This window comes from Molothrus ater, chromosome 1, assembly GCF_012460135.2.
Source record: "Molothrus ater isolate BHLD 08-10-18 breed brown headed cowbird chromosome 1, BPBGC_Mater_1.1, whole genome shotgun sequence".
NCBI lineage: Eukaryota > Metazoa > Chordata > Aves > Passeriformes > Icteridae > Molothrus > Molothrus ater.
In genome coordinates this window covers 101551590-101578743 of record NC_050478.2, presented here as the reverse complement: position 1 = coordinate 101578743, position 27154 = coordinate 101551590, and the positions used below count along the sequence as shown (strand labels likewise).

Below are 27154 nucleotides of genomic sequence, written 5' to 3'. Positions count from 1 at the left end.
TTGTTTAAGGTATGTTCTTATCTAAGAGAATTCGTAAAGCCTTAAGAGATGACATATTATATGTTTTTATAAGCTCCCTGATTCTGTAGGAACACTTGAGATACAGTAATCTGTGAATTTATTCAGATTTGCAGCTCAGCATAAAGCTGTCTGGCTTTTGGACAGCCCTTTTGATTTACCATCCCGTGGTGAAATCGCTGCAGGAATTTGGAAAAGGTCCAATTCTATTTGTTTAAAGTCCTGATCATGTGGCTTTGGCATTCCTAACATATCCAGCAATCATTTGTTTTTAATTACCGTTCATTTCAACCACATAAGTAATGTATGTGGCTACCACATCCAACTTACAGGCTGTGTAAACTCTTGGGCTGGGTGGAACTTTCTTCTATATAGAGGCTTAACTATAAATTTAACTCAAAATGTGAATCCTCTTAACTTATTTTAGGCAGGCCTTTATGAGTCTAAAATATAAATAAATAAAAAGGAAATGAAAAAAGCCTTAAATGAAAGATTCCACACAATACACCTATTTCACTTCAGAAGCAATTTCCTGGCCTCCCCAACCTCTTGGTATGACTGTAGAAACCTTAAAAAAACAAGTTGATTTAATGTTTCTATTTATTCATGGTGTCCAGTTTCCAGAGGAGTCTGTGACTTGTAGTTTTAAACTCAATTTAGCATTTAAACTCATTTTCAGCTGGGTCCCAGTGGAGCAACAATTAAAAAAGGAAACGAGTTCAAAAAGGAAGGGTTATAACCTTTCAATGGTATGTTTGCCTGGACTTTCAGAAAAAAAAGGGGAAAAAGCACTTCTGTTACTATTCTTCCTGCGTTTGGCAAACAGTAGGTCAGAGTGACTGTTGAGAACCTGTTGGTATAGGGATCTTCATGCTTAGGTGCAAACCAACAAACCCACATCCTGGAATCTTTCATGGCAGCTGAAGCAAAGGTTCATTTTTTATGGTATTGCTATTTATATCCTGCTGAAAGCCTAGTACCAGCAGGCCCGGCTCCTCTTAGCTAACCTGTCTCAAGAAACACACCTTTCTTATGCAGAATTTGGTCCCTTAAATTTGAACATTGTATTTTAGAGACACTATATTTTAGAGTGAAAAAGGGATGCTACGGTAGCAGAACACACAGGCAGGAAAATCATTACCTACAATTACAGCAGGCCTGGACAACAATCTTAATTTTCTAAAGCTGTCTGAAAGTACATCTGACTGTTCTGACTGTAATGAAATTACTACAAGGTGGAAATGTAGGCATTTGCTGTCTTATATACCAACCCAGAATAAGACACTTAAATTAGACCAGAAAAAATACTCAGCTACAGTGATTTAAATAAAGATTTTGTCTCTGTTTCAAGAGGTTGGAAAAAGATCTACAATGTTTTCTAGAACAGATACAATATAGCTGGTGTCTGGTAATTTCTATCTACAGGTACCTGCAAGGAAGAGATCTAGCAAAGAACCCTCACACCCAAATCAGTAAAGTGAAAGTTGATGTCGATAATTAAAGAAAACCAAAATTTTGCAGAAGATTGTGCTGTGGTACATCTTCTGGTGCTGAAACTCTCTATTTTGGGAAGGTAAGTTTAAAAAGAAAACTCAAATTTGTCCTTGGTAACTTGAAGACAGCATAATGATGACAGAAATTACCACAGTTTTCATAAAGGTTTTCATAAAGCAAAACAGTTGACTGTGGATTAAAATGATCCCTAAGCCAGCTACAAAGCAATTAAAGGCAGACCACACAATGCTGTGTTTCCTGCTATTGCTGATAAGCTGTAACCGATTTTTGAACCATTTGTGGTGAGATGATTAAAAATGGTGCAACCCATTAGCTGGAAGTGATGCTGTGGCAATGCCCAGCTGGAGCACACTGGTGGCAGTAGCACCTGGCAATGTGGTTCCAATTGCTGCCTGCCTTTGAAATGTCACCAGGAAAGATCTATAACAGCCTTCCTGCTACAGGCCATCAGGGTCTGTGCTTCCTGTTTGAGTTTTATTTAGCGCACTATGGGTTGGTAAATTCCTGATGAAGCTGAGGGCACTTTGGGGCCCCTTTGAAAACTGAATTATCAAATGGAATTAGAGCCCCATTCAAAATTCACCTGTTTTTCATTTCATTAATGTGTGCGCCTACGTCTGGATCCATGGCCTGTGCAGTCTTTCAGGTTTTTTTCCCTTCATGCTGCCCCTTCCATGTGTTTACCTTCCAATTTCCTTGTCTCCTCTTCAGGTTATGGATCACCCAACTTCCATATGCTGATATTCGTATTTGATTTCCTCTCTCTCTGGTCCACCCCACAGCCATAGAAGTATCCACTGATGCCTGTTCCTCTTCTGCTGTCTCAGTTCTATATGAAACCTCCCTCTCAGCTGCTAACCTACAACCATGGCCCCAGCCAACCACTCCCACTTCTGGCTACAAGTCTCTGATTCTGTCTTCAGAGTGGCCTTTACTGAGTTTACTTCATGAGATCACTTTTTTTGCATATTTGCAGTCACATAAACCACAGCAAAGTTACTGTTCTCACAAAGTAAGTTCTGTTATCTTCTGTTAATTATGGCTCTAATCAACCCCCTGTATTAGAAGCACATGTAGATTTTAGGTTACATCAGAAGAACTGAGTGATTTGGGCTTCATCAGCAATGTCTTAAAAAGAGGATATATGCAAACCCCCAGACACGTACCTTGGCATTTTGAAGAGGAGGCTGGTAACTAGAGGGCCGATAGAACCTCCTCTGAGTAGCATCAGTGTGAATGTCTCCGAGGAATAGCTCCTCCACAAGGTGGTCTACATTGAGGTGCAGGTACTGCTTCTCCACACGGATCAGCTGGAGCTCGTGCATGGCAAAATTCAGAGCTTTGGTGCATTCACAGCCGTTCTCTTCTCTCAGCAAATCATAGCTCACATCCTGCTCCCAGGGACTATCTCCTGGGATAAATCCAGGACACGTCTGGTTCACCAACTCACTTAATTTTTTGGCTACTGCTTCGTTGTGGCATATGATCTGCACGCTGCGGAGCTGATAGTCGGCCTCGGTGCCGCCGCGGATGATCCAGGACGCCTGCCGGAGGCGAATTTTGCCTCGTATGACTAAGGTGTAGATGGGGTTGGTGCAGCGATTGCCTCCGTAGTAGAACTGATAGGCCTTGAAGGTGTTGTTGTGGTAGAACCTGTAAGACCTTGTGATGAACTCTGGGCCCGCTCTAACTTCACAGCTGTGGGAGGAAAGAAAGTGTGGAAACAAAATTTTAGCAAGGTGGCACATCATGGGCAACATGACCCACCTGGGTCCACAGAGACACCTGGGTGCTTAAAACCCTCCAGCAGGAATAGGAGTAAAGAGGAACTAGGCATCTGTGGCCTGCCAATTATCCAACAATTGCCCCTGCTGCTATTAATACACTGCTTCATGGTGATCATATCGAAAGGCTTTATCTTGTAGGCTTAAATACTTTGAATTGTGTTTTGCTTTTGCCTTTTGTCTAGGGACCACCATGTGACTCAATTCTTTGTTGAAAATAGTAGCAGCTTATTAACATCTATTGCTCTCATTTGCACGGTAGATTTAGCAGAATGACTGATAACATCAGAAAGTGAAATGTCATATGTCCAGGGAACAGCAAAAAGAACTGGCTTATAAGCTGCTCTGGAAGTTTCTCTGTGTAACTCCACGATCTCTGGTCTGCTATGGATATGCAGGATCATATCCTGAGCTTTTCCACTCAAAAATTCAACAGGGGTGGAAGTTAATGCAAACTTCTGATTGTTAATGCAAAACTTCCCTCCTGCCCCTTATTTTTTCTGGAAGTGTAAATGGCAGTTAAATTCCACTTCCTCTAGGAAGCCCTTCTGTGCCTTCAAACTTGTTCCCCTTGTCACCTCTACTCTGCTTAATATAAACAGAACTGTAGAATTGTTAAGGTTGGAAAAGACCTTTGAGTCCAGCCATTGAGTCCAGCCATTAACCCAGCACCACAATGTTCACCACCAAGTCACACCCCAAGGGCCACATCCACACGTCTTTTGAACACTTTTAAATACTTCCAGAGATGTTAACTCTACCACTTCCCTGGGCAATGCCTGACCACTCTTACAGTGAAGAAATTTTTCTTAATATCTAATCTAAACCTCCCCTGGTGTAACTTGGGACCATTTCCTCTCATCCTGAAATACACTCCTTTCTGTTAAAAAAAACCCCAGTCTTTCCTACTACAAGTCACTTCCAATGAGCTTGTGAATATTGCCTGCTGAGAAAGCAAAACAGCTCTCTGAAACACAAGTCACCAGGTATAAAGAGCAACAGAACTAGTGAAATACAGCTTCTTAATTTCTTTTGCTAATAAAAGTTGTGCTAGACCCAAGCTCTGAAAACAAGGACCCATTCAATGGATCTAATGCATGGAGACAAATATAGTACAATGTTATGTTTGAATGAGCATCCATTTTGGCATCTTGGTAGGCTCCTTCCAATTCAGAGAGATTTAAAGATATTTCACAGCATGCTGTTTAAAATCCAGACAATAAATTGATTCATCAAGACAGCTTTATGGCACGCTATTTTAATGTTCATAATGCTGCTCCTTCTCCTTTTATGCATAAACATATAGAGAGCATCTGGAATTTAGAGCATCACCATATTAAAGAAAATATTTCTGTTGAAAGTGGGAATATTCATCCCTCCCTCTCTGCTTTTTTACCATCTTCTCTTCCCCATCCCAAGCATCTTGTTTTATCTTTCCTTACCCAGTAGAGACCCAGTGGCCCTCAATATTGGGAGGCATCTGTACGGTGATGCGGGCTCCATTGTGAAGGTGTTTCAGCATATGATGGCACTGTGACTCCTTGAAAGCCCTCCAGGCACTCTTCTCCAAGGACCTAGGGTAGGTCCTGCTGTCTGGGTGCAGAAGAGCAGAACCTTCTCCCAGCCCTGTGACAGAAAGTGTAAATTACATCATGAGACCCTGCTGAGTAGGGCTTCAATGTGATAAAGGACATTGTGACCATCTTGAGTTGAATGACACTTATTCATATTGTTATGTGTCTGGGAAAATACTGTTTACATTTATTTTCTCATATGAAAACAAACAGAAAAAATAATGGGAAGCTCTTCCTTTCTGTCACACCACTCATAATCCATTAAATAAATTTGTGAAATAAACTGAGGAAAAGAACTTGAACTGAAGTGCTGTGTTTCCACACCCAGGAGATGTGGCTCTGAAACTGATCTTTATAGACACCTCTGTAATCTCTGGTCAGGACAATCAAAAACCTAGACTTTCAAACTTTCAGAAAGTTGCATCCAGATCCGGACACAAACTTTGCGGTTTCAGCCCTCCTCTAATTTGAACGCTTCTATAATAAACTTGCAAATAAAGACTACTCTTTAAAGTCAAGGGAAAACAGATATTAAAAGCAAAGCCTCTGCACACAGGAAGCCTCTGTGATGACTGAGGTGGTCAATTAAAGGCAGATCCTTCTATTTTTATTTTAAAGGGGAAAAGGAATTTCAAAAGCTAACTTTATCTCCAGCACACAGTAATTTTGGTTTCTAGTAATGTATACATACAACATCTACCAGCATGCTCTCTACACAATATTAATTGAACAAAATGAATACATAGCTTCAAAAGGAATGTGCCTTTACTCTTTTAGACACAGCCTGCTCTTAGATATTTTGGAAAATACGGATCAAAAGAAAATCCCACATCTAGGGGTTAAAAGGTGACAAACATAAACCTTACATAACGTGTTGGAAACTGTATTACATTGCCAGAAGGAATTTGAGCACCAGAGGGCTACAAAATGGATAAGGGGTGGGTTGAAGGGGCTGTTTGAGTGCCTGGGAATTTGGGGCAGCTATCTCAGGAAAGGGATGTCTCACTGTAAGATGCTTCCAGGGCCAGGGTCTGGGATTCATCCCTATATTTTCTGCTGCCTTCTCCTGACCTGGATAAGAAATGGGGCTGTTGGGGATCACCAGTGGGAACCACCCAGTACAGGATCCTATGCTTTATGCCCCAGGCCCCATCTGATATTTGGGCACGTGTCTGGTGTTAGGTAGACACTTTCTTAAGTCTTTCTCATTTCCTATTAAAAAAAAAAAAAAAAAAAAAAAAAGAAAAAAAAAGAAAAAAAAGAAAAAAAAAGGGAAAAAAAAAGGTGATTCATTATGTTGGCTAGGTCTTAGATCTTCTGGAAGAAACTTGGGTAGCACCTGGGAAAATGGCATTGCCAAAATTATAAATACATGTCAACCATTTAAAATCAGCCATTCCTCAACTAAACAGAAGCAAAGACTTGTCCAGGAGACAGGGTAAAAAATGATCAGAAAGAATACAATAAATACCTTAACCTAAACAGTGCTCACCATTGAACAAGGCCAGGATTTAATGAGATTAATGAATACAACCTCACAAAATCTTTTCTGGAAAATCTGATAGCTTTGTTATGTTGCAGGTTACAAACAATTCTTCAGTGTGAATGAGAATTTATGGCCTTGCTTTCTATAAGGTAATAAATACTAGGGATGCTTTGATATTTGAGCACACTGAATGAGATGCCCTTACAGAAGCCTGATTTTCAGGGGATCAGTATTTCTCCCTTTCTGGAAGTCAGAGATTTCTCAGGTATTTCTACATTGCTGAGCAGAGTCACTCACGCTAGCACCAAACAACTCCCCCACTCTGCAGCCAGAAATGGTAGAGCCATGACAGGGTGATGCTCTGCTTGAAGTGACTACATCTTTGGACAGGCAGGATTGACTAGGTTGGGTCTGTGCTTCATGTCCATGCAAGGTACATGGCAGAGGTTGTAGCCACCAGTGCTATCTTGCAACATGGTGTCTCCTGCAGACAAATTATCTCACACTGAAAAAAGACTTTGAAAATTCACATTTCCTTTTGAAGTTGTTAAACATTTGAAATTTGCCATCAGAAGAAGGTTTTGAAATTTTTCAACTAGCTATTTTCAATGCATATTTATTGTACCACTTGCTTTTATGCAGCTGTATTTTGCCTAGTTCATGTCATATGATTCATGAATACAGATGCATTTAGAAATGATTTATTCATTTAGACATACTTGGGGATTTAATTTCTTCAAGCAAAAATCCTTCTTTAGGAGGACACCATCTTGCATGTGCACATATCAAAGAAAAAAACGCAATAACCACATCAGACATTTCCAATTATTCCCTGAAGGAAATGATGAAAAGAAGTTTTTGAAAAGGAGTCAAACTTTATGCGGTATTATACAGTGTCTTCTTTGATATAGCTCAGAGTAATTGTATCTCAGCTCTCCATGTCACATGAATGTAGTTCTGTCTGCAACTTGCAAGTGATAAACTGCAGCTAGGGAATGGAAGGGAGATTTGCATCGACAGGCCTAGAGGAAAGAGGGTATTTGTTTGGGACTCTATCCATCCAACTGTGACAAACGAAGGCAAGAACAAATTCAGGTAATCAAGAGAGGCATGAGAACATAATGAAGGCTGCAGAGACACAGGGAGAGATGTAGAAAACACACACATAGAATGGTTTGGGCTGGAAGAGACATTAAAAATTAACCAGTTCCACTTCCCCCTGACTATGGGCAGGGACATCTTCTGCAGGACCAGACTGGTCAAGGCCATATCCAGCCTGGCCTTGAACACTTCCAGGGATGAGGCATCCACAACTTTGCTAGGCAACTTGTTTCACTGCGTCATCACCCTCACAGTAAAGACTTTCTTCCTAAACAAAGAAAGAATTGGATTTAGATCTAATCTAAACCTGCCATCTTTCAGTTTAAAGCTGTTCCCCTTGTCCTATCACTACATGTCTCTGTAAAAAGTCCCTCTCCAGCTCTCTTGCAGGATCTCTTTAGGTTCTGGAAGGTGCTCTAAGGTTTCCCCAGAGCCTTCTCTTCTGCAGGCTGAACAACCCCAGCTCTATCAGCCTGTTGCCACAGGAGAGGTGCTCCAGCCCTCGGAGTATCTTCGTGGCCTCCTTTGGACTTGTTCCAGCATGCCCATGTACTTCTTATGCTGGGGACCCCAGAACTGGACACAGTACTTGAAGTGGGATCTCCCAGAGCAGAGGGACAGAATCCCCTGCCTTGCCCTGCTGCCCACTCTGCTTTGGATGCAGCCTGGGATGTTTGGCTTTCTGGGCTCCGAGTGCACATATTGAGCTTCTCATCAACCAACACGTCCAAGTCTTTGTCCTTGGGGCTGCTCTCAGTAATGCTAAATGCCATCACAGGACCAGAATATCAGAATATGAAATACAGAATAAAATTAAGAGACAGCAATGGGACTACCTAGGTTTTCCTTGCTGGAGCAAGTAACTACTCAATTTAGTGCAAACTTCTTCCTTACAAAGAGGTAATTTCAACACTTTCGTAGTTACTGACATATGCCTGTAGATACAACTGCCACACAAAGGAGATGTAACCTCCTCTTGTACCATCTGCAGGTCAAACACTGAGACCAGTGATATGCTCCCCACACAGAGCAGTAAATCAAACACCATCTTCTGTGTTTTTCCTCACAGCAGGTGCTCAGAGGCAGTGCAGTGCCCCCTGCTCCACCCTTGGCAGTGCACACGAGGTGTTCTGCAAAACTGAGGAACTGCAGGGATGATTCACTTATTTTAAAAGATCCATTTGGCCATGTTAAATGAGACATTGCTGGAAAGGCTCAAGGTTAAAACATGCATTCACAAAACTGGGAAAAGAATTTCATGACTCTTTAGAAGCCCACTTTGGATAGTAGATGCAGTTGCAACATAGTTGGAGCCATTATTTCATTCAGAGAGATCCAAGTCTGCTATTCTCTATAGCACTGACAGATGGTAGGTTTCAGTATCTCCATGACTATCTCAGACTCAACTGAAAATATTTCAGACTCTCTGACTGTTTGAATTTTTGTGTGTTATGAAGGAATATTACCCACTTGTTAAAAAATATAAACCCAAAATCCACCCACCATGTTACTACTCAAAAGTGTGACAGAATTCAAACAAACAAACAACAAACAAACAAAATCTTTGCATGAGACCAATAACAATAATTTTGTGAGGCCTCTGGTTGGCTCTCACTTTAGCTACACCAAACCAGAGATTGGTATGATTGTATTCCCACCCCATAGCATTTGTTTTCACAAAGGAGCAAGTCCAAAAGGGAAAGGAAAATTCCAGAATCTGCCTGAAATACCAGGTGGCAAAACAAAAGCATGTTATGATGAGCTGATATCCAGCTTCCCTTTCAAAATCAAGCCCTAGCAGTGACACAGCTTTAGCATGAAACTAACTGAATATAGCATGAGAGGTGCTACAGCTCACTGGGGATCCCTGCCCAGACCCTCAGAGATCACACAGTTCTTTGAGGGCCTGTGATCTCAGATCACACTTCACAGGATCCAACATCCATCTGAGTGGGAAAGTGGAGGCCTGTACCACTGCCACGCCAGTAAGACGTGGATAGGAGCATGTACCACACCACACAGAGGGCTTCAGGCTCTCATGTTGACCTATAAACCTGTATCTGATGTGGGAACAACCATTCAAGATAAAAATAATTGTTAAGGGAAGATAGGTTACTTTCAAGTTCTTCAAAGATTTCTGCACATAGCTGCAAGTAAAATACAGATCTTAAAAGGGCAATCTGTTGGCAGCCCATTACCCAAACGTGATTCAAAAATGGTTATGACAAAGCTCTCTGCCAACATTTCTGAAAAAACTGCAAGCTGCTAGAATGAATGTTTTGGTTTTCTGAAAAATAGCATGCAAATACTGTACAACTGCAACAAAGATAATACGTAGAGTTGTGCTTGAACACAGATAGTTTAAATTTAATTTGTGCCTCAACACCCTGGCCAAATTCTGTTCAGAGCTATGCCAGACTGCTAAAGGACAAGGCAAATAATCTTAAACTGTTTAGATTTTATCACTTTAATGAACGTCTCTACCAGAATCTAAACCACAGCTTCGAGCATGTCCAAGTGTAGCGCTTTAAACCAGTCTGAAAGCTACCAGGTGTTCTGCAGGTTCATCCTTTGCTAAATCGTTGGAGACATGTTACCTCAAAGTAGGATTCAAACCTGGCTTTAGACTGGGATTGCTCAGCAGGAACCACTTAACTTTTTTTTTCCTAATTTCTAGTGATGTAAATACAGAAGAACAAAATTTTATTATGAAGTAAAACAACCTCGAGTGATAGCATAAGTTCAAAAGAAGCGATGGCTTAATCTCTGACAGAAATATTTTAACATTCGTGCTTTACTCCTGCAGCAACCTTTTTTCAAGTTAGAACTTGTCTGAAACTGGAAAAACCTTACAACAGATAAAGAATAATTGGCTGGATTAACTTTATAGCTCTCCTTATCTGGGCAGTTGCCCTGCACAATTAAATAAATAGACATTTGGATCATGCTTTTTCTTGATGTGGGATAGTGTCAGATAATGCCTATGACAGGCTTTTACCTCCAGTGCAAGCTTACATAATTGCCATGGAGAATATAATGTCCTGTTACCAAGCCACGAGCTGTGTTTACCAGTGTTTTCCCTGCACTTGAAACTTCAAAGAGTCCTCGCAAGACTGGGGCCCAAATTAGCTACGACAAACAAAAGGGTTGGGAAAGGAAAGCCGGGTTTTATGGCCAGGGAAGCAGACAGGACAATGACTTCCTTTCACATGTATCTGTTGCCTCTCTTGTGCACACAGAGTTTCCAAGTGCAGCTTTTGAAGAGAGGAAAAATGAATGCTTCAGAACATGGAAGATCCTGAGGAGGGATCCAAAGTATGTCTACATGGGACAGCTAAAAAGAAACCCCCTCAAAGCTGACAGGCCCAGCATGGAGGTCCCCTGTTACCCTATAGCTTGGTCCTCATTCAATGCCCTCTCTTGGAAGAGGTCAGAGACCAGCAGTTACACAGCCCATAACCTCTGCTTAGCTGAAGTTCTTAATTGGGATGGGTGCTGCTATGTGTGCAAGGTGAAATGGCACTGCCCAGAGTGAGGGTTTCTTTATGAAACCATGAAGGGTTAAAGCCCATCTTCCTTCAGGGCAGTGGGAACTCTGCCCCTGACAGGAATGGGTGCAGTGCTGGGATGTCTATGCAGTTCAGTATCAATGGTAGTTTGGTCTTGCCCTCTTTGCAAGAAACATCTGCCCTCTGTCAGAGCATCTGCTCCGTCCTGTACCCACACCTTGGCACTGGGGTTTATTCATGCAGAACTGCCCCCAACTTCCCTGGCACTTGTGTCCAAGTGAAGACAGTGCTAAACAAACTCACTACAGATAGTCCTGCCCTCTATCAGCCCTAAATAGTCACCTCACTAATGAAATCCTACCCTTGCCTTGGCTAGCTGAAGGTATTTGCCTCCAGTGTGGTTGAGGCACTTTTGGGCCCCATTGTGTGCCAGCCTACTTTCAACAGACACCCTACAGAGCACAAAAAAGTTGTCCTCTCTGTTGATGACATCAACATTTTACCACTGTGTTAGCCCACAGTCAAGGTAAAAAAATGAGTGCAATGGAATTTACTCTGACAAACGTGTGAATAAAATTTGGTCCATCTTCTAACTCTCCCTGCAAATTCTCCAACTCTTACACGAAGCACTGTGTCTTCCCATCTTTTTATTGTCTTCCAGATTTTGAAATGCATTATTTAACTGAGGAAACAGATCACATATGTCTCCAGCACAGAGCACAATATATGTTCATTCTATGGCTATGGAATCTCCTGATGCATTTACTTATTATTTTCCTGAAAAAGTTTTGAAATAAAACACTACTATATAACTAATTTAAGCAACACTGCCAGAGAACTTTTAAAAGCATAAGAAGTTTTGCTCTAAAAAGTCTATCAGTCTTGTTTTCATCGTCTTTATTAGTACCATTTCCATGATGTTATTGACTAATTGTTTTAAAGTTTCTAACTCATTACTCTAACAGTAGCATAATCAGAAATATACTAGAGCTTTTTTTTAAGCATCTGTATTTATAAAAAGAAAAGGTTATGTTTACAAAATAAATTAGCCAAATTTGTTTTAAATCCACTTGAACGTAGCTTTTATTATTCAGGTTTTTTGGACTTGAATGATCTTAGTGTTTGACATCTGAAACTTCTGTGGCTTTTTGTCTAAGCAAAGAAAACAGTGATAATGGACAACTTCCAGCTGCAAACCTGTTTTTTTGGGTTTTTTTTTGTGACACTGTACATGTACAGGTTTTATTTTGATTAATGAAAACTAGTTTTTCCGAATTTCAACTCAGTGACGTTAAAGCAGGCATTTCTTAATGTAATGAAAGCAGAAGCTCCAGCCTTACAGGACATTTTAACTTCTGTCACAAAGCTTTAAGCCTTAAAAAGCCTCAACCACCCACCCACACTCACTCACTTTTAACCCTTGAATTGCCATATGCAATAGAAATCTAGAAAGGAAATGCTGCACGCTGCAAAGAGGCTTAGCAGTGCAATCCCCTGGGATTCCTGGTTATTCTTAAACATTAGCAATTTGGGATAGCTGTGGATCAAAGGATGCTTCTACTGACTTTATGGCATGGATGGAAAAGCTCTAGACCAAGTTAAAGCCAACAGGGTAAAGACATTTCCATGGGCTATATTTCAGTGCCACTGATATAATTTTCAAGTTTGTAAGAGGGCAGTAGTTTCCAAACTCTGATCCAAACTGTGGACTGCTACATTACCAAGGTACTTGTCTTCATATACAAGGCAGTGAGTTGTATCTTTCTACAAGAACTTTGGTTTATGTTATTTGGTGAAATATAACTGCAGATGGAAGAAATGGATGACTTTTCTTCATCATCCTCTTTTGGCAGCTGCTGTTTTGATCTGATCACTGGCCCTGATTTGTTTCCTGCTCCAGCCAGCATTCAGCTCTGCTCTGTAATTCCAAGCAGATGAGCCAGGGAGTCCAACCCTGCAATTACACCTCCTCTCTTTACCCTCTAACTTCAAGTCTTCCATTTCAACTTTTACATCTCAGATCACAGAGTTTAAAGAACACCTCTGGCGTCCTGTCGGGTCTGGCTCAGCTAAACGTGTTTCTACGCTCTCTGGATCTCATAGCTGAGCTGTGAGAAGAGTATAAACCCCCTCCTGGGGATCAGAGACTCCTACTCTTTCTTTCTCTAAACAAAATATACCATCAGAAGCCCATGCTCTTTATTATTTATTAAATACCACAGTGTGTGCTTAGCACTTGTACAAACACAGAGATAGACAATCCCTGCTTCACAAAATCAACCCCAGGAATAGCTTTGAAATCCTTAACCCCAGCTCACAGATCTCCCACTGAATCCATGTAGGTCACCTGCATTTTAACAGTTAAAAAATTCCTCTTTTTACGACTAAGCTTGGGGTCCTAAGAAATTTAACTGATGGAGGCTGGATGCTACAAAGGACTTCAGAATTAGGAACACTCTCCAAAATGATGCTGTAACCGAGTAGCTTGAGTCGCACTTTCAGAAGGATATCATACCCAGATTTTTCAAATCTGGCTGCCAAATGTTAGACATACCTAAGCAGCTCATTAAACTGCCTTCTTTTCAGAAGTTTCTCTTGAAGAACACTGGCTTTCTGAAAAGATCGGTTATCTGTTTAAAGGCCTAAAAATGAATTTACAAGATAAACTTTCAAGTTTAAATACGCTGACTTTTCTCACTAAAATTTTGCCTGCTGTGTAGTTTCAGAGAGATGTCAGTCCAGGGTTAAACTGAGAGGCTGTCAAAGCAGGACTGTGTGTAATAACACCGAGAATTTTTGTGCTCTGCAGCAAAACAATTTTAGGTGCTCAAAAGATCCGGTGCTGGCACACTTTGCTACCGAAGCCTTCCCAGGTAACTTCTCCAAGCCAAAAAACGCTTCCCGATAAGAGGAAGAACGCGGGCCCCGCAGGGCGTCTCGGCCAAACGCGCCGGAGTTCGGCAGCGCCAGCTCTTGCCGGAGGTGAGTAAAGAAACTTTGTGTGAGGTGCCCGGACCAACTGCTCCATCCAAGGAGTCCCAGGCTGCAACGCAATCAGCCGGGGCGCTTTCGGCGGTGCCGTCCCACGCGTGCTGCGCAGGGGTTCCACTAACAGGGGGGTCAGGCAGAGCCAGCGGGGGCTGCTCGCTTCCCACCCTCCGCCCCGGGCAGGCGGGACCCAGCGCCCGCGGGCACCACGGGAGAGCGCACCCACCCGCGCCCCTCTGCGCCCCCAGAGCGGCTCTGGGCCCCCCGCACCCCAGCCGCTTTGGGGGCACCCGCGGGCCGAGCCCCGCCGGCAGCGCACTCACCGTGCAGCAGCAGGGCTGGGAACAGGTACCGCATCAGGCTGCCGTACGGGGCGGACATCTCCGCGGCTCGCAGCGCTCCTCGCCCGCTCCTGCGCTCCGGCCGCCGCCACTCCCGCCGCGCCGCCCGCGCCTCAGCGCCGCCGCGGGCAGCCCACGGCCCGGCGCTGGGGGGCAGGCGGCTGGCGGGCCCGGGGGACACGGGCACCCTCCGGGACCGCCGCCGCCGCTGCGGCTCCTCAGGGCTCCCGCCCCGCACGCCGCCGACCCGGCAGGGCTCCGGCTCGGCCGCCGCCGCTCGGTGCCCGAGGATGCCCGCGCCGCCGCTGCCGCGTCCCAGCTCGTCTCCGCGCAGCGCGGCGACGGCTCCGCTTCATATTTCCCCTTCCAGCAGGAGGAGGAGGAGTGGTCGGGAGGTGGGGACTCCTCCCGGGGCGGGGAGGGGGCGGCCCCGCCGCTGGGCTGGCGGCAGCGGCCGGACAGCGCTCCCACGGCGGGGGAAGGGGCGCTCGGGACCCGCCGGGCGGATCCGCAGGGGCGGGGGCGGCACGGAGCGGACGCCGCGCTGTGTGGGCACCGGGCGCCTCGGGGCTTTGCCATCGGCTGGGATGTGCACGTGGCGGGCTGGGGATCCCGAGGGAGAGAGCGCAGCGGCTGCTCCGTCCTCCCGCGGCTGCGGGCGCGGAGGTGTCGGCTGGGCTGCGGCTCCCGGGGCCGGCCGGAATCTTTCTTCCCTGGGGGTGCGAAGCGCGACTTCGCCTTCGCGACCGTAAGCTGGAGAGAAAGAAAGTTGGTGTGCGTCCTCTCTTCAAAAGGAAACCTCTGTGTAGTTACTGCTTTCCGTGTAAATCAGGCGTTTTATAAGCTAAAAATGCTTGTCAGGGATGCCTTTGGTGATGCACTCTCCTGCATGCATTCCCCCATGTCTCTTGTTGACTAGTTTTGCTTTTTTCTCTCGTCTTGGGCCCTGGTCATGGAAACATGCATGGGCTTAATGTACCTGTGGGTGACTCGTGCCTGAGTTTAATCACGGGACTTGCATTTGTGGTGTCCTCTGGATAGGGATGTCATATTTTCCAGTTTGTGTTTGGTCTCGTGGACTCCACAGTAAGGCCTCATGGCAAAGAATGTGTAACAAATTGGAGGAAATGTTGAGAAAATCAACATAACTACGTTTTGAACAGCTTAACTCAGCTAAAGTGTTTACACGCTGCATGCTTTAAAAGAAATACAAACAATGTTGATTCCTTCCAAGTCCCTTGAGAGGGAAGAATAAACTTAATCTTCCTCACTTATATAGGGAGGAAACTGAGACAGAAGCAAGTAAGTGGTGAGTCAGTCAGTGCTCCAGTGCCTTAGATTCCCAGGGTTACACTTGTGCCTTCACACAAATGTCTTTCCATCCCGAAGGGCTGGTTTCCAGAGCGCTTGGTGGTGGTCTGTACAAGCCTGTAGTGATCAGATATCCTCTCAATGACCTGGATAGACATGGACAGAGAAAAGCAACATCCTCCAAGAAAGAAGTGTCCATGAACACAATCAAGTAACACAGGGTAAGGCTGTAAAAATGCCTTTACCCCACATTGGTTGCTCATTGTCTTCTCTTGTAGTTGCGACAGAGTTGTTTGTCAGGCGAGGTGTGAAGGGAGGTGATTCATGCTGTAGACACAGTTCATTGGGGAAAAGTGTTGTGTATCCAGGTCAAAATTCTGATTTTGCCACTTGTAACAATCGTACAATAGCAGAGACACCCAAGTAATTTTTGACCTTTATCTGCAAGGTAAATGAGTCAGATACAATGAGCAAGGAAAACAGCAATATCCACTCAAAATACAGTACAAACATCTGCATTTCTGAATCTTGAGGACCTGTGATGTACTTCAGATCTGTGTCTGCTGGTTGCCTCCCCTAAGAGAATTCACTGTCAGGGTTATCAGTAATATAATGCTGGGTGTGCAAATGGGTGTTAGAAGGAGAAGGGAAAGGTGATGTGTGTGGGAAAGTGGATTGTTGGCTTAGCAGGTTATTACTAAGGGATCCTGCCTGGTGGAAGAAGCCAATCTGAAGAGTCTCATGTGTTTGGCACTCACATGGGTAATATGACATGCAGGAAGTCTCCCAATGTAACTTCTGCTATTTACCTGAATATAAAAGGCAGGCCAGTGTCACTGTAAGCACTAATGAAAGATTAGGGGTTTTGAATGTAATTGCATAAAAGCAGCAGCATCCAAAAGGAGAGGCTTCTTATAGGAACAATCTGCTATACCATCCCCAGATCGAGCAACATTATAATTTCAAAAAGATGAGGCTAAGAATAGCCTGCAAAAAATTATTTCTTACAAAAGGCAGTTATCCCAGAAGGTCATGGTTTCTCTCCTGAGAAGTGACAGCCCCCCATGGCAGCAAACAGCTTTTCATAAGAGGAAAGGGCAATGCCTTCACTGCTCCACTGGACAACTTTGTAAATTGGGCTCTGCTTGTGATTTACTATCAGTGCAGCTTCAGATGTGGTAATGAAACAAAATGAAATCAATACCCAGTGAGTTCAGATATGGGAGAACTTGCAAAAGACAGCACAAACTATACTTTGTTTTTTCTTGTCTTCTTTTTTCCCTTAATTTTTTGTCATTTTAAGGCTATGTATTTTATCAGCCCAATGCATGTTATTTTTCTTTAAATATACCCAGTCCTACTTGTTTCATTGCCGTGTCCCTCTTCAAAATGTGCTGTAATGGGAAGCAGTGACAAATAACAGCTCTCTGCACTTTGATCTAGGTAGCATGTCACATCAGTTCTCATCAAAAATGGCATTAACCAATCCAACCATGACTTTCTGAACTGGAGTTCCTGGGGTGTATACCCAATTTAGGTATAATGTAATATCATTCACAAAGGCATTTCTCATGCATATTCTCAAAAATACCATAGAGGTCAAAGCATTTCAAAAAAGAAGTTGTCAGCAGAAGTTTGCACAGAAAGGAGCTGTTTTGAAAGAAAAAAGCCAAACCCCAAACCTGATGGGAAATGTACTTTGTGGCTGAGACCCTGCAAAAAATATTAAAATATGAGGAAAACTAACTTGTTGGACTTGTTGTGTGACACTTCAAAGATCTAGGCATATCAGCATAGCACTTGTCTAGGTAAAGTGCCGACTGGTTGGCTGGCAGCCAATGCCAAGCTGGTGGTGAAAGATGCTTAAAAGAGGGAGAGGATGGGAAAGAATGGAGGCAGCGAGTGTGTGGGACACTTTATGCTATGGAGAAGAATAGGATGGGGCAGCACAGCTAGGATTTACTAATGGCTATATTATGTTTTTAAAAAGAAGGGACGTAAAGATTTATTGAAAAGGAGTGGAGAGACTAATTTGCAAAGAATCAAGCGTCTATCAAATTTCTGTGAATTGTCCATGGCAAAACAATCAAAATAAATAGAGAGAAGTCTTTTTACACATCCAGCTTGAGTTAGAAGCCACAAGATGAGCCTGGAGACTGTTAGATAGAGAGGAATATTCACTGTATGGCTTCTTATTTTAGCTTCAGCTGCTTGAGGAAGAAGTTAATCTGTTTAATGATTTAAAATAAATGGTAATTGGTTTGTTTCTTCTTTCAATCTGAACTGAAAATGCCATACTATATAGGGGTATAGCAGAAATGAGATTCATCCATTACTTCCTCTATTGGTTTTGAATATTTAGAATAAGGTGTTTAAGCTGCTGATTATTTTTTTTTTCTTATTCTTTGTTAAAAAAGTAATTGAAAGAACCTCTGGCAGTATTTCTTAAATGTTTCGCTCCCAAATTGTGCAGACTACTTGACCTTCCCCTACCAGAGATTTTTTTTTCTTCATTGCAGCTACTGAAGACAGTGGAATTTTATAGTTGTTTTAAGGGATGCTGAATCTGGGTTTAGTTTTGTCAAACATGTACCTGTGGTAAGGCTGTCCTGGAAACTAAGGCTCTGAGGTGGAGCAGATTACCTCAGAGGTCTATCCTTTATTGCTTTTCCTTGTATAGGTAGATAACTAGTCTGATAATTGTGTTTTGGAAATGAATTTATTTTAGTCATCCAAGACACAATGCACATGTTAAAGTCCTGTTGCCTGGAAACAAACATAGGAAGTATAGACTAAGCATAGTAAAATGAAGTTATTGTGGCCATTGTCTATAGGCTATTTTCTCTTTTTTTTCAGATACACAAAGAGATGTGCATGCACATGAAGCCATCTACTAGAATAGACTTGATGGTTTCCCAAAAATGAGGTTGGTTATCTGAATAAGGTTTTTTTTTTAGTTTTTCTAGAATGGTTTAAGAAGTAGATGGAAATAAAGGTATGAAATGATGTAAGAGTAGACCCTGCAAAGCTTGGGCCATCCCAGGCAGAAAAAATCAAAGAAAGATGTAAAGAGCTTAAACTTAGCCAATGGCTTTTCAGAAAATAAGCTCTCTCCTTCTTGTTTCCCTGCTCGCTTCTGGCATTTAAAATGTGATTTTGATTTGACTATTCAGAGGCAAAGAGGAACTTCTCTGTGTAGAATTACTTTACTACAACCACAAATTTCATGGTGCTGTTGCTGTAAGCAGAGCTTGAGAGCCATGTCCACCTCCCAGTGAGCTTGGCTGGGGTCTTGCCATTGACCAGAGTGAGGGGTGGATCAGTCCTTGGGTGAAGCTGTTGGAAACACCAACTGGAACAGCCAGTGCTCATATTGGTGACATTAATCTGGAAGCACAGCAAACAAGGGCCAAAGGTATTTTCTTCACCCAGCACACAGGCAGCCATCCTAACCCTCTGCAGCAGTGCCATCCATTCATGGCACTCAAATACCATGAAAATGGGTGTGGTAAAAATGTCTTCATAAATGTTGTTTGAACCTCCTGTTGTTTGCACAGTGGCTTAGTGATATTGTGACTTAAGGAAAAGAAAACCACCTCAAAGAGCTAAACCAGCAGATTGAAAATCTGTTGCAATCTGGGCAAAAAATGTCCTTCTTATATCTTGTTGCTCTGAAGAGCCATGCAATGGGTTAGAGAAATAATTATTCTGATCGCTGAAGACAAAGGAAAACTTCTGGAAAAATTTAAATGCATGTACAGTGTTGTTCATTACTGCTTATATTTTGTCAGACTGAAATTGAATTTTGATTTTGATTAATTTCTTTGAGAAAATGGAAATTTTGGCAATTATGTATAAACTAGCTAAAGAAGCAGATTTCATTTCCAAACTGAAAAATGGAGCAATGTGATCCGACAAGCTTGTGTTTAAAAGTCTCAAGTTGCATCTAATGCACCTGGGAGCTACTTTCCTCATTTTTATTCTTCTTGTAGCTCTTTTGGGGCCAATGCTTCTCCAGGTTAACAACATCCTTTGGGAAATAGGATTTTCATCCCTTACAGAGCACTGCCCGTGGTCTACATTTCACTTGGCAAACTTTTGCAGCAGGGGATGGACAAAGAGTAGGAAACTGAATCTGTTCCAGGCAGCCCTGTTAAAAATAGAGCTGTTCCCTAGCGAGGGGAGGAGGAAGACCTCCTGCCCTTCTGACCACATCTGAGCCAAGTGGCCAGCTGGACTGGGTAGAACTTTGAGTGTGGCCTTGAGGGAGCAGGTGGAAAATTTTCTTTCATGGTTTTGTTCAGTGTTTGTATTTGGTGATGGGTCGCTTGCAATGTGCCTTAGATATACAAATGGCCAAACAGAAATTGAAAGTATTTCAATTGAAGGTATATGTTTTACAGTGCCCCTGGGTTTTTGCAGCAGACCTTTGGTTGACTTGTATCCAGTCTCATTCTTGTGCTAAGTTTGGTTATTTCTCAGTGTGATGTTGCAGCAGCCACTTTCAATCTTGATCTTGAATCACAGGTCTGACAGTCCTGGTGTTCTGCAGACATCTCAAACATACCCATGCTGCAGGCAATTTTTCTTTGTTCATTACAAAGTTGAATTCTGTTCAAAGCATTCACTGAATTTTAGACTCAGGCTCTCAAAACCACTCCTATGTTCAAGCACAAGTGCATTTTATCAAAGCTCCTTCCCAAAGGGGGCTAACCAACACTTTCAGCAATGGCATACTGAAGGTGTCAGCATGGCCACCAAGGGCACAGTTGACTCCGAAGAAATGTAAAAGCATTTGTTTTCCCAAGTAGTTTGCAAGTAAGAAGGAGGGAAAGAAGGAAGCAACAAGAAGTCTTGGAGAGATGATTTCTAGTCTTGGCAGCTGATGTGGAACAGAAGCCTGGGGCAAGCCTCTGCTCTGGTTTGATGTGCAAAGCCGGTGCAAGCCTCTCGGTTTCTCAGGGCCTCAGTTTCCCTAACAGTGGGAAAAAGTAACTAATCTGTGAATAATGTCACCAACTAATAGGAATGTTTGTACAGTAAGAACTGTAACTTAGGGTGAGTTACTGTCATTATTATTATATTATTATATAATATTATTATACTAATGTCATTCTATCTCACACGCAGATAGAATGACATTAATATGGCTTTCAATAAGAAATATCACAGAATGGTTGAGTTTGGAAAGGACCTCTACTGTTCATCTGGTCCAGCTTCTCTGCTCAAGCAGGGACACCCAGAACCAGTTGCCCAAGACCATGTCCAGATGGCTTTTGAATATCTCCAAGGTCGGAGACTCCAGAAGTTATACAGGACAGCCTGTATATACATTGTCTCAGGGTATTCCAAATCATCTGCAGTAAGTTCTGAATTCCTTCCATCATTTCCATCTACTTACCAATGTAAAATGTGTGTTATATACATATATTTGTATGGGTGATGTATGTACATATACAGTATGTATATATGTATAAAATATGTCTATTTTCTATATGCATAAGTCTTTGAAACATCTGGATAATGCATTATCCATGCATATGTGCTTCAAGTCCATATGCAGCCAGCCAGATTGCTGACTGCCTGAATTAAACTGCAGCCTTCCCAGACAATTCTGTCTGCAGCTGTAAGGTGTTCTATAGGTTACCTAAAAGCTGCCAGGTTCTGTAGAAAAACTCTTTATCTACTAAGAAAATGTTACCATCATCTTCTTGGAGAGAAGCTCCAAGTTTCTCAGACCAGTGGCTAAATTACAGGTATTTTAGGTAACAAAAGGAGTAGAGAAGGAGGAAAGGAAGGCACCAACCAGATGAATTCTAAGCTGAATTCTTTCCTCTCCTATGTCTGTGCTTGGTACAAGAAGCAGGAATATAACAGGCAGGATTTTGTAAGACAGGTCTGTGTTTTTTGTGGCTGATGCTATTTAAGGTCTAGAAAAGAGTGCCTGAGTAACTGCTCAGAGTAGCAGAGGGCTGCTCTGTCCCCTTTTGGGTCTTTGCCTCTCACAGGCAACTGTGCCAAGCAGTTGCATGGCCTCTGTGTCCAGAGGATCACAGACTCACAGAATCTATTAGGTTGGAAAAGACCTCTGAGATCATCGAGTCCAACTTTTGACCCATCACTGCCTTGTCAATCAGCCCATGTCACCGAACGCCACGTCCAGTTGTTCCTTAAGTACTTCCAAGGACGATGACCCCACCACCCCCCATTCCAATGCTTAACAACCTTCTCCATGAGGAAAGTCTTCCTGATGTCCGACCTGAAGCTTCCCTGGTGCAGGATGAGGCTGTGTATGTTCTCTCACCCTGTTGCTGGTGGTCTGGGAGAAGAGGCTGATCCCCACCTGGCTATGTCCTCCTTTCAGATAACTGTAGAAAGAGATGTGGTCTTCCCTGAGCCTTGTCTTCTCCTGGTCAAGAGCCCCAGCTCTCTCAGCTTGTTGTGGGACTTGCTCTCCAGACCCTTCACCATCTTCTCTGGATGTGCACCAGCACCTCAATGTCTTTCCTGTATTGAAGGGCCTGGAACCAGACACAGGACTTGAGATGTGGCCTCACTAGCGCCAAGTACAGGGGCACAATCACTGTCCTGGTCATACCTCCTGCCTCCTCTCCTGGCTTTTATGTTTGGACAAAGCTGCAATTATCTTGTGGCAAACAGCACACAGAGGTACATTTTCTTCCTGCAATGGAAGGAATAACAGCAGGACAGAAGCCCTTTATCCCATCCACTGTTTGTGGTCCTGGGAGCTCCAGCACCCCTTTCCCAGCCCTCCTTTCAGTCCCTTCCCTTTGCACTGCTTCCTGGCCTTGCACCAGCAGGGATCACGGACGTGTGGAGAGTTATAAAACACACCTGGCAAAAGGGACATACTTATGCCTGTATTGTCTTGTGTGGTATGGGGCTGCATGTGTGGGATGCTCCAGGAGGGAAGCAGAGAGCAAACATGTGGACCATGGAGCAGGTAGCCAAGGTGTGCTGACCCTTGCACTGCTGTTTCTCTGCTGGACACATGTGTGCACAAATAAACACCCCATGTGCAGGTGACCTGTGGAACTGTTTTTCCCATTGGAGTAATCGCAGCTACTCCAATTATAACCACACGTGTGTGCGACTTACTCCTGGCAGATAATTCAGCGATTGCAAAGCTATCAGGTTACTAAAAATATCCCCTTCAGCCTGCTCTTTAATTACTGAAACTGTTTCCCATCACATTACAGGAAGAAAAAGTACATTTGGTAGTAATTGTCTCACTTGAAGGCGTCTACACAAAGAGTTCTCTGGTCATCATACAAGTGTGGTAGACTCCCTGAGATATTTTTAAAGGAGACTTTTACAGAGGTTGCCTCCATTGTGAATCAAGGGGCAGACAGCTGCTGCTGCTGCTTTCATTTTGGTCTCTCTCAAATCTGGTGGAAGCTGATGTGGTCAAAGTGAGCAGCCAGTCGATGATTCTGCATTGATGCATGTCCTGGGAGCAGAGTTTTCTTCTGAGCATTGTTGTGTGTGACATGTGAGCAAGCTGCCTGTGATGAATGAAACTGTTTAGAAGGAGAGGAAGGGGTGAAGTTCATATCCATACATGTCTTGTGGATTTTCATTCTTCCATAGGGGGCACAGAGAGACATATACAGTAAATGGGAGCTGACATTTCACTTGAAAAATGTAAAACTGCTTTCTCTAGCTACTGCCTATTTTTATAATTGTATATTATGAATGTAGACAGTAACATGGCTAATGGTTTCTGGCAATGCCACAGGGTCCACATTCCTATGGGCTAACACCTCCAAGGAATATGGGAGGAGGGGAAAAGGAGTACAGATGGTTGGATGTAAAGGGCCCTCTGCAATGTGTTCTACTACTCTCAGACTCTCTCTGTCACTTGAACATTAAGATTGGGAAACCAAGAACTCGGAAGAAGTGAATTTGATTGCTTATATGATTTGATTGCTTTCATGGTCAGCCATTACCAAACTGTTGTTACTCATTTTGTTACTGTCTGACATAAGTCTGTAGCTATTTGTGAACATCCTAAACCTTATTTGACGTGCTTGTGCTTGGGTTTTGGGCATGTTAACAGTATAGAAGCTTGCTCTGAAGAGCTGTGCATTCCTTATTCACTGGCGCAACGCCCTAGATGTAAGCACTGGGAATGGTTCCTAGTGTGATATCCCAGGAACAAAGAGATGCATGGCAGTCCTTAAACAAAGGATGGCAATTAGCCTACATTTTGCCAACACAGATGACCCACTGTGCTCCCTTCCAGCCATACCCATTCTGTGACTGATTCTGTGATTCTTGATGATGACAATATTTATCCTTTTACTTCTTATTTTTTTAATTTCTCAGCAAAACACTATCATCAAGTACCAGGTTGTTCCAGGTTTTGTCCAAGTTTATACAGTTCAGAAGTTTTCTACTGCAGTCAGTGGGAGTTTCGCCTCTGATTTCAACAGAACTGGGGTAGGTTGTAGGGCTAGTGACAAACCCTTTATAGTTCAGTCTGAAAGCAAGTGCAAACAACTAGAAGAAATCTCTTAATAATTTGCATGTTGAAACTTACATTGCATAAATGTGCCATTAATATCATTAATATCTTCCTGGAGATAAGATGCAATGAACTTCTTTGAAGACGAATTGCTCAACTCACCCTTGGCATGACTTCAGTGGAATCTCACCCACTTCTGACAGTGATTGATTTCGTCTGGAGCACTTTTCTCTGGGAGTCCAAGATGTCTATCTTTTCAAATCCACACAACCTAACATCAGAGAACTCAGAAGCAGGACTCTCAAGTTCCAGTACTAGCTCAGCCATGAACTAGCATTATGCTGGTTATCTCATTTAATTTCTGTGGGCCTTGCCTTAATCATAAATCTCATAGGCATACTTATTTCTTGCAAAACTTATCAGAATCTGACTTTGAAAGGTGTACTCATGAAAAATGTAAATATCCACAAATTAAATGTTTCTAAAATAATTTGCAAGCAGAGAAGGAGATTCATTCCCACAAAAAGGAAAGGAGATGTTCCCTGAGGCTGTTGTATAAATTTTTGGTCGTGTCTAATATGGTAGAATAGCAAAAAATATTCTTGCTGTGTTTGTTTGCAACAGAAAGGAGGCTTTGTCCTCAGCTTTCTCTGTTGTTGTATTGGTGTTTGTCTGTGTATATGAAAGTTAAAAGCATTTCTTCTGTAGTAGGAAAAGTGGCAACAGTCCAGGCTTGAGCATGAGTTGTGATGGGCTGCATTTAAAATTTGTCACATTTGACATGGAACGAAAAGTTCTCAATGCAAATGTTAGTTTTAGAAAACAATGCCAATGTTGTAATCCTTTATGCTAAATGAACAACTGGGTTTCTTTAACCCACTTTTATGCTTCCTTGATGCTGGCTCAGATCTGTTTTGGGTCTGAAGTGGCTTTAAGTGTTCATTTCCAAAATCTGAAGTTTTAATATTTTGGAGGCTTTGCATCTTGCCTCCAAGAAGGTATGAATGAGGGTGGGAATGGGCACATTTCCATCGTCTACATGTCAAGCACATTTGCCTTCATTGCAGTAGTGCAACATGGACTTTAGGAGTGGAGTCCTTTGCTTCTGTACTTTCCCTCCTCTCTGTTCATACCTTAAATTTATGTTGTAGTTACTCAGGCTCCTTTTTCTCTCTGTGATGGTAACACCAAGGGATCCGTGGTCTAACCTGACCTCTTGCTAAACAGAAGGGCTTTATTTAATAGTGCAGCCACTTGCTGCTGAAGTTGAAAGAACCATTACTTGTCTGAACAGTCTCAGACACTTGGACACAAAAAGACAATTCAAAACATCCACAGGCAAAAAAGTATTTTATTATAATGATAGAGGGAGTGGCACCTCAGAGATATGGTGGCATTTAACACTTAGGGAGATCTGTTAACAAGAGAAGTTTTATAAGCTGTTTGTAAAGAAATATTTATCTGCTGGTGAAGGACACTTAATAAATCGCTGCAGCTGAAGAAATGCTACGTAGAATGGAGTACAGTTTATCATACAAACTACACTGTACTCTGTTACTATTTCTCTGTTGCATCTGAATATTAGTGTAAAAATACTAAAGGTGTATCTTAAGGTCTGCTCATATATATATATACACACATACAAACACACACACATATATATATATGTATCCATGCCAAATCCTTTTATGTCTGAACTGTAGATTGTGTCACAAGATTAAACAGCTTGATTTTGTAAAACTAAAATAAAACATCTGTTTGGAAAGGCCCTGGCATTGTAAGAAATTTTTTGCAGGCTGGATCTGCATTCAATGAACATTAACCCACGTAAGTTTTTATAATTATTTCAACTCAAATAATCTTATCACATACATTCAGAAACTGAAGCTAAAGTAACTGTTGAACTTAAGCAAAGGCTTCTCCTGAATTTGAGTTGTTAAGTTTGTGTAGCTTTCTCTATGGTAATCTGTTGTTTTCACTAGCTTCTAATTTTCTGAGCTGCTTTAGTCAGCTCCCTCACCTTTTTAAGGTGAAATATGTTTTTCAATGATTTAAGCAAGAAATTACTAGTTTTTCACCACATCTGTGAAATGCAAGAGAAAAATTTTGCCTTACTTACCACAAAATCCTGCCTGTGAACCTAGTGAAGAGGCCTGGGGATCAGACAGAGGACCTGGGGATCATAGCCCTTCTTATACAACCAAGCATCTTTAAGAAATATTTAGTAAGCATACAGAAAAATGTTAGTCCATCTTGAGGAATTAAAATTAATGAGCATTTTAAAAATAATCTACATTCTTTATCTCAGGTCTCACAATCAGGTCTTGGTACCCAGCTTTCTGGGGATGCTCAGCAGTGCTTTGTCTACAAGGCATCCTTGCTCCTCAGACTGAAGTGATTCCAGATTCTGTTCAGTTCTGTTTCCTGGTGAGCACAGGATATATTTACCCATCTGGGACAATCCCTTTATGATCTACCAGGGAAAAACACGTTGTAATTGCCATGCTTTCTTACTGGCTGCCTGATGTACTGCACAGCAGCAATGGAACAGCACAGCGGGTGGAGGCCTGCTTCTCCTCTGGAAATCAGATCACTTCATGTTGCACCATAATTTCTTAGTCCTTTCTGTATTCCCCTCAGATAAGATAACTCAGTTTTGAATGCTTGCTCTGGGAGCAGGGCAAGGACAAAGAAAACTGTTGTCTTTTCATCAACATACCACAATCTGTGTCAGAGCAAAGAAATGTGGGCTCTGGAATTTTTTTTACTTTATCTGCCTGAGTAGAAATGAGAGCAGAAAAATAGCAAATTGCAGTTGTGAAAAATGCCATCGTTTTTCAGCTATAATAGTCCTTCAGTAAAATGCACAAACTGGGAAGCATGAGTGATCCAGTTGTGTGAGTGTTTCAGCATGGAGCAGGCTGGGTGTCAGTGCTGTGTGCATTTCCCTTTTGCAAATAGGCTGAGTGAAGTGGAGGGGCTCTTGCAGCCATTCCCACTTTGTACAACTCCTTTTGCATGGCTTGTAGCACCCTACCT

General features: G+C 42.6%; 1 protein-coding gene across 1 annotated transcript in view; it reads right to left on the bottom strand.

The window, feature by feature from the left end:
- Positions 1–14645, bottom strand: part of APCDD1 (APC down-regulated 1) — a 28148-nt gene extending 13503 nt beyond the window's left edge. Inside the window, exons 1-3 of the mRNA XM_036407055.2 lie at positions 14299–14645; positions 4760–4943; positions 2700–3231 (exon numbers count right to left, since the gene is read on the bottom strand). Coding sequence (XP_036262948.1) covers positions 2700–3231; positions 4760–4943; positions 14299–14356 — 774 coding nt within the window. The 5' untranslated portion in view covers positions 14357–14645. The remainder of the gene's footprint in view (positions 1–2699; positions 3232–4759; positions 4944–14298) is intronic.
- Between the last annotated feature and the right edge of the window lie 12509 nt (positions 14646–27154).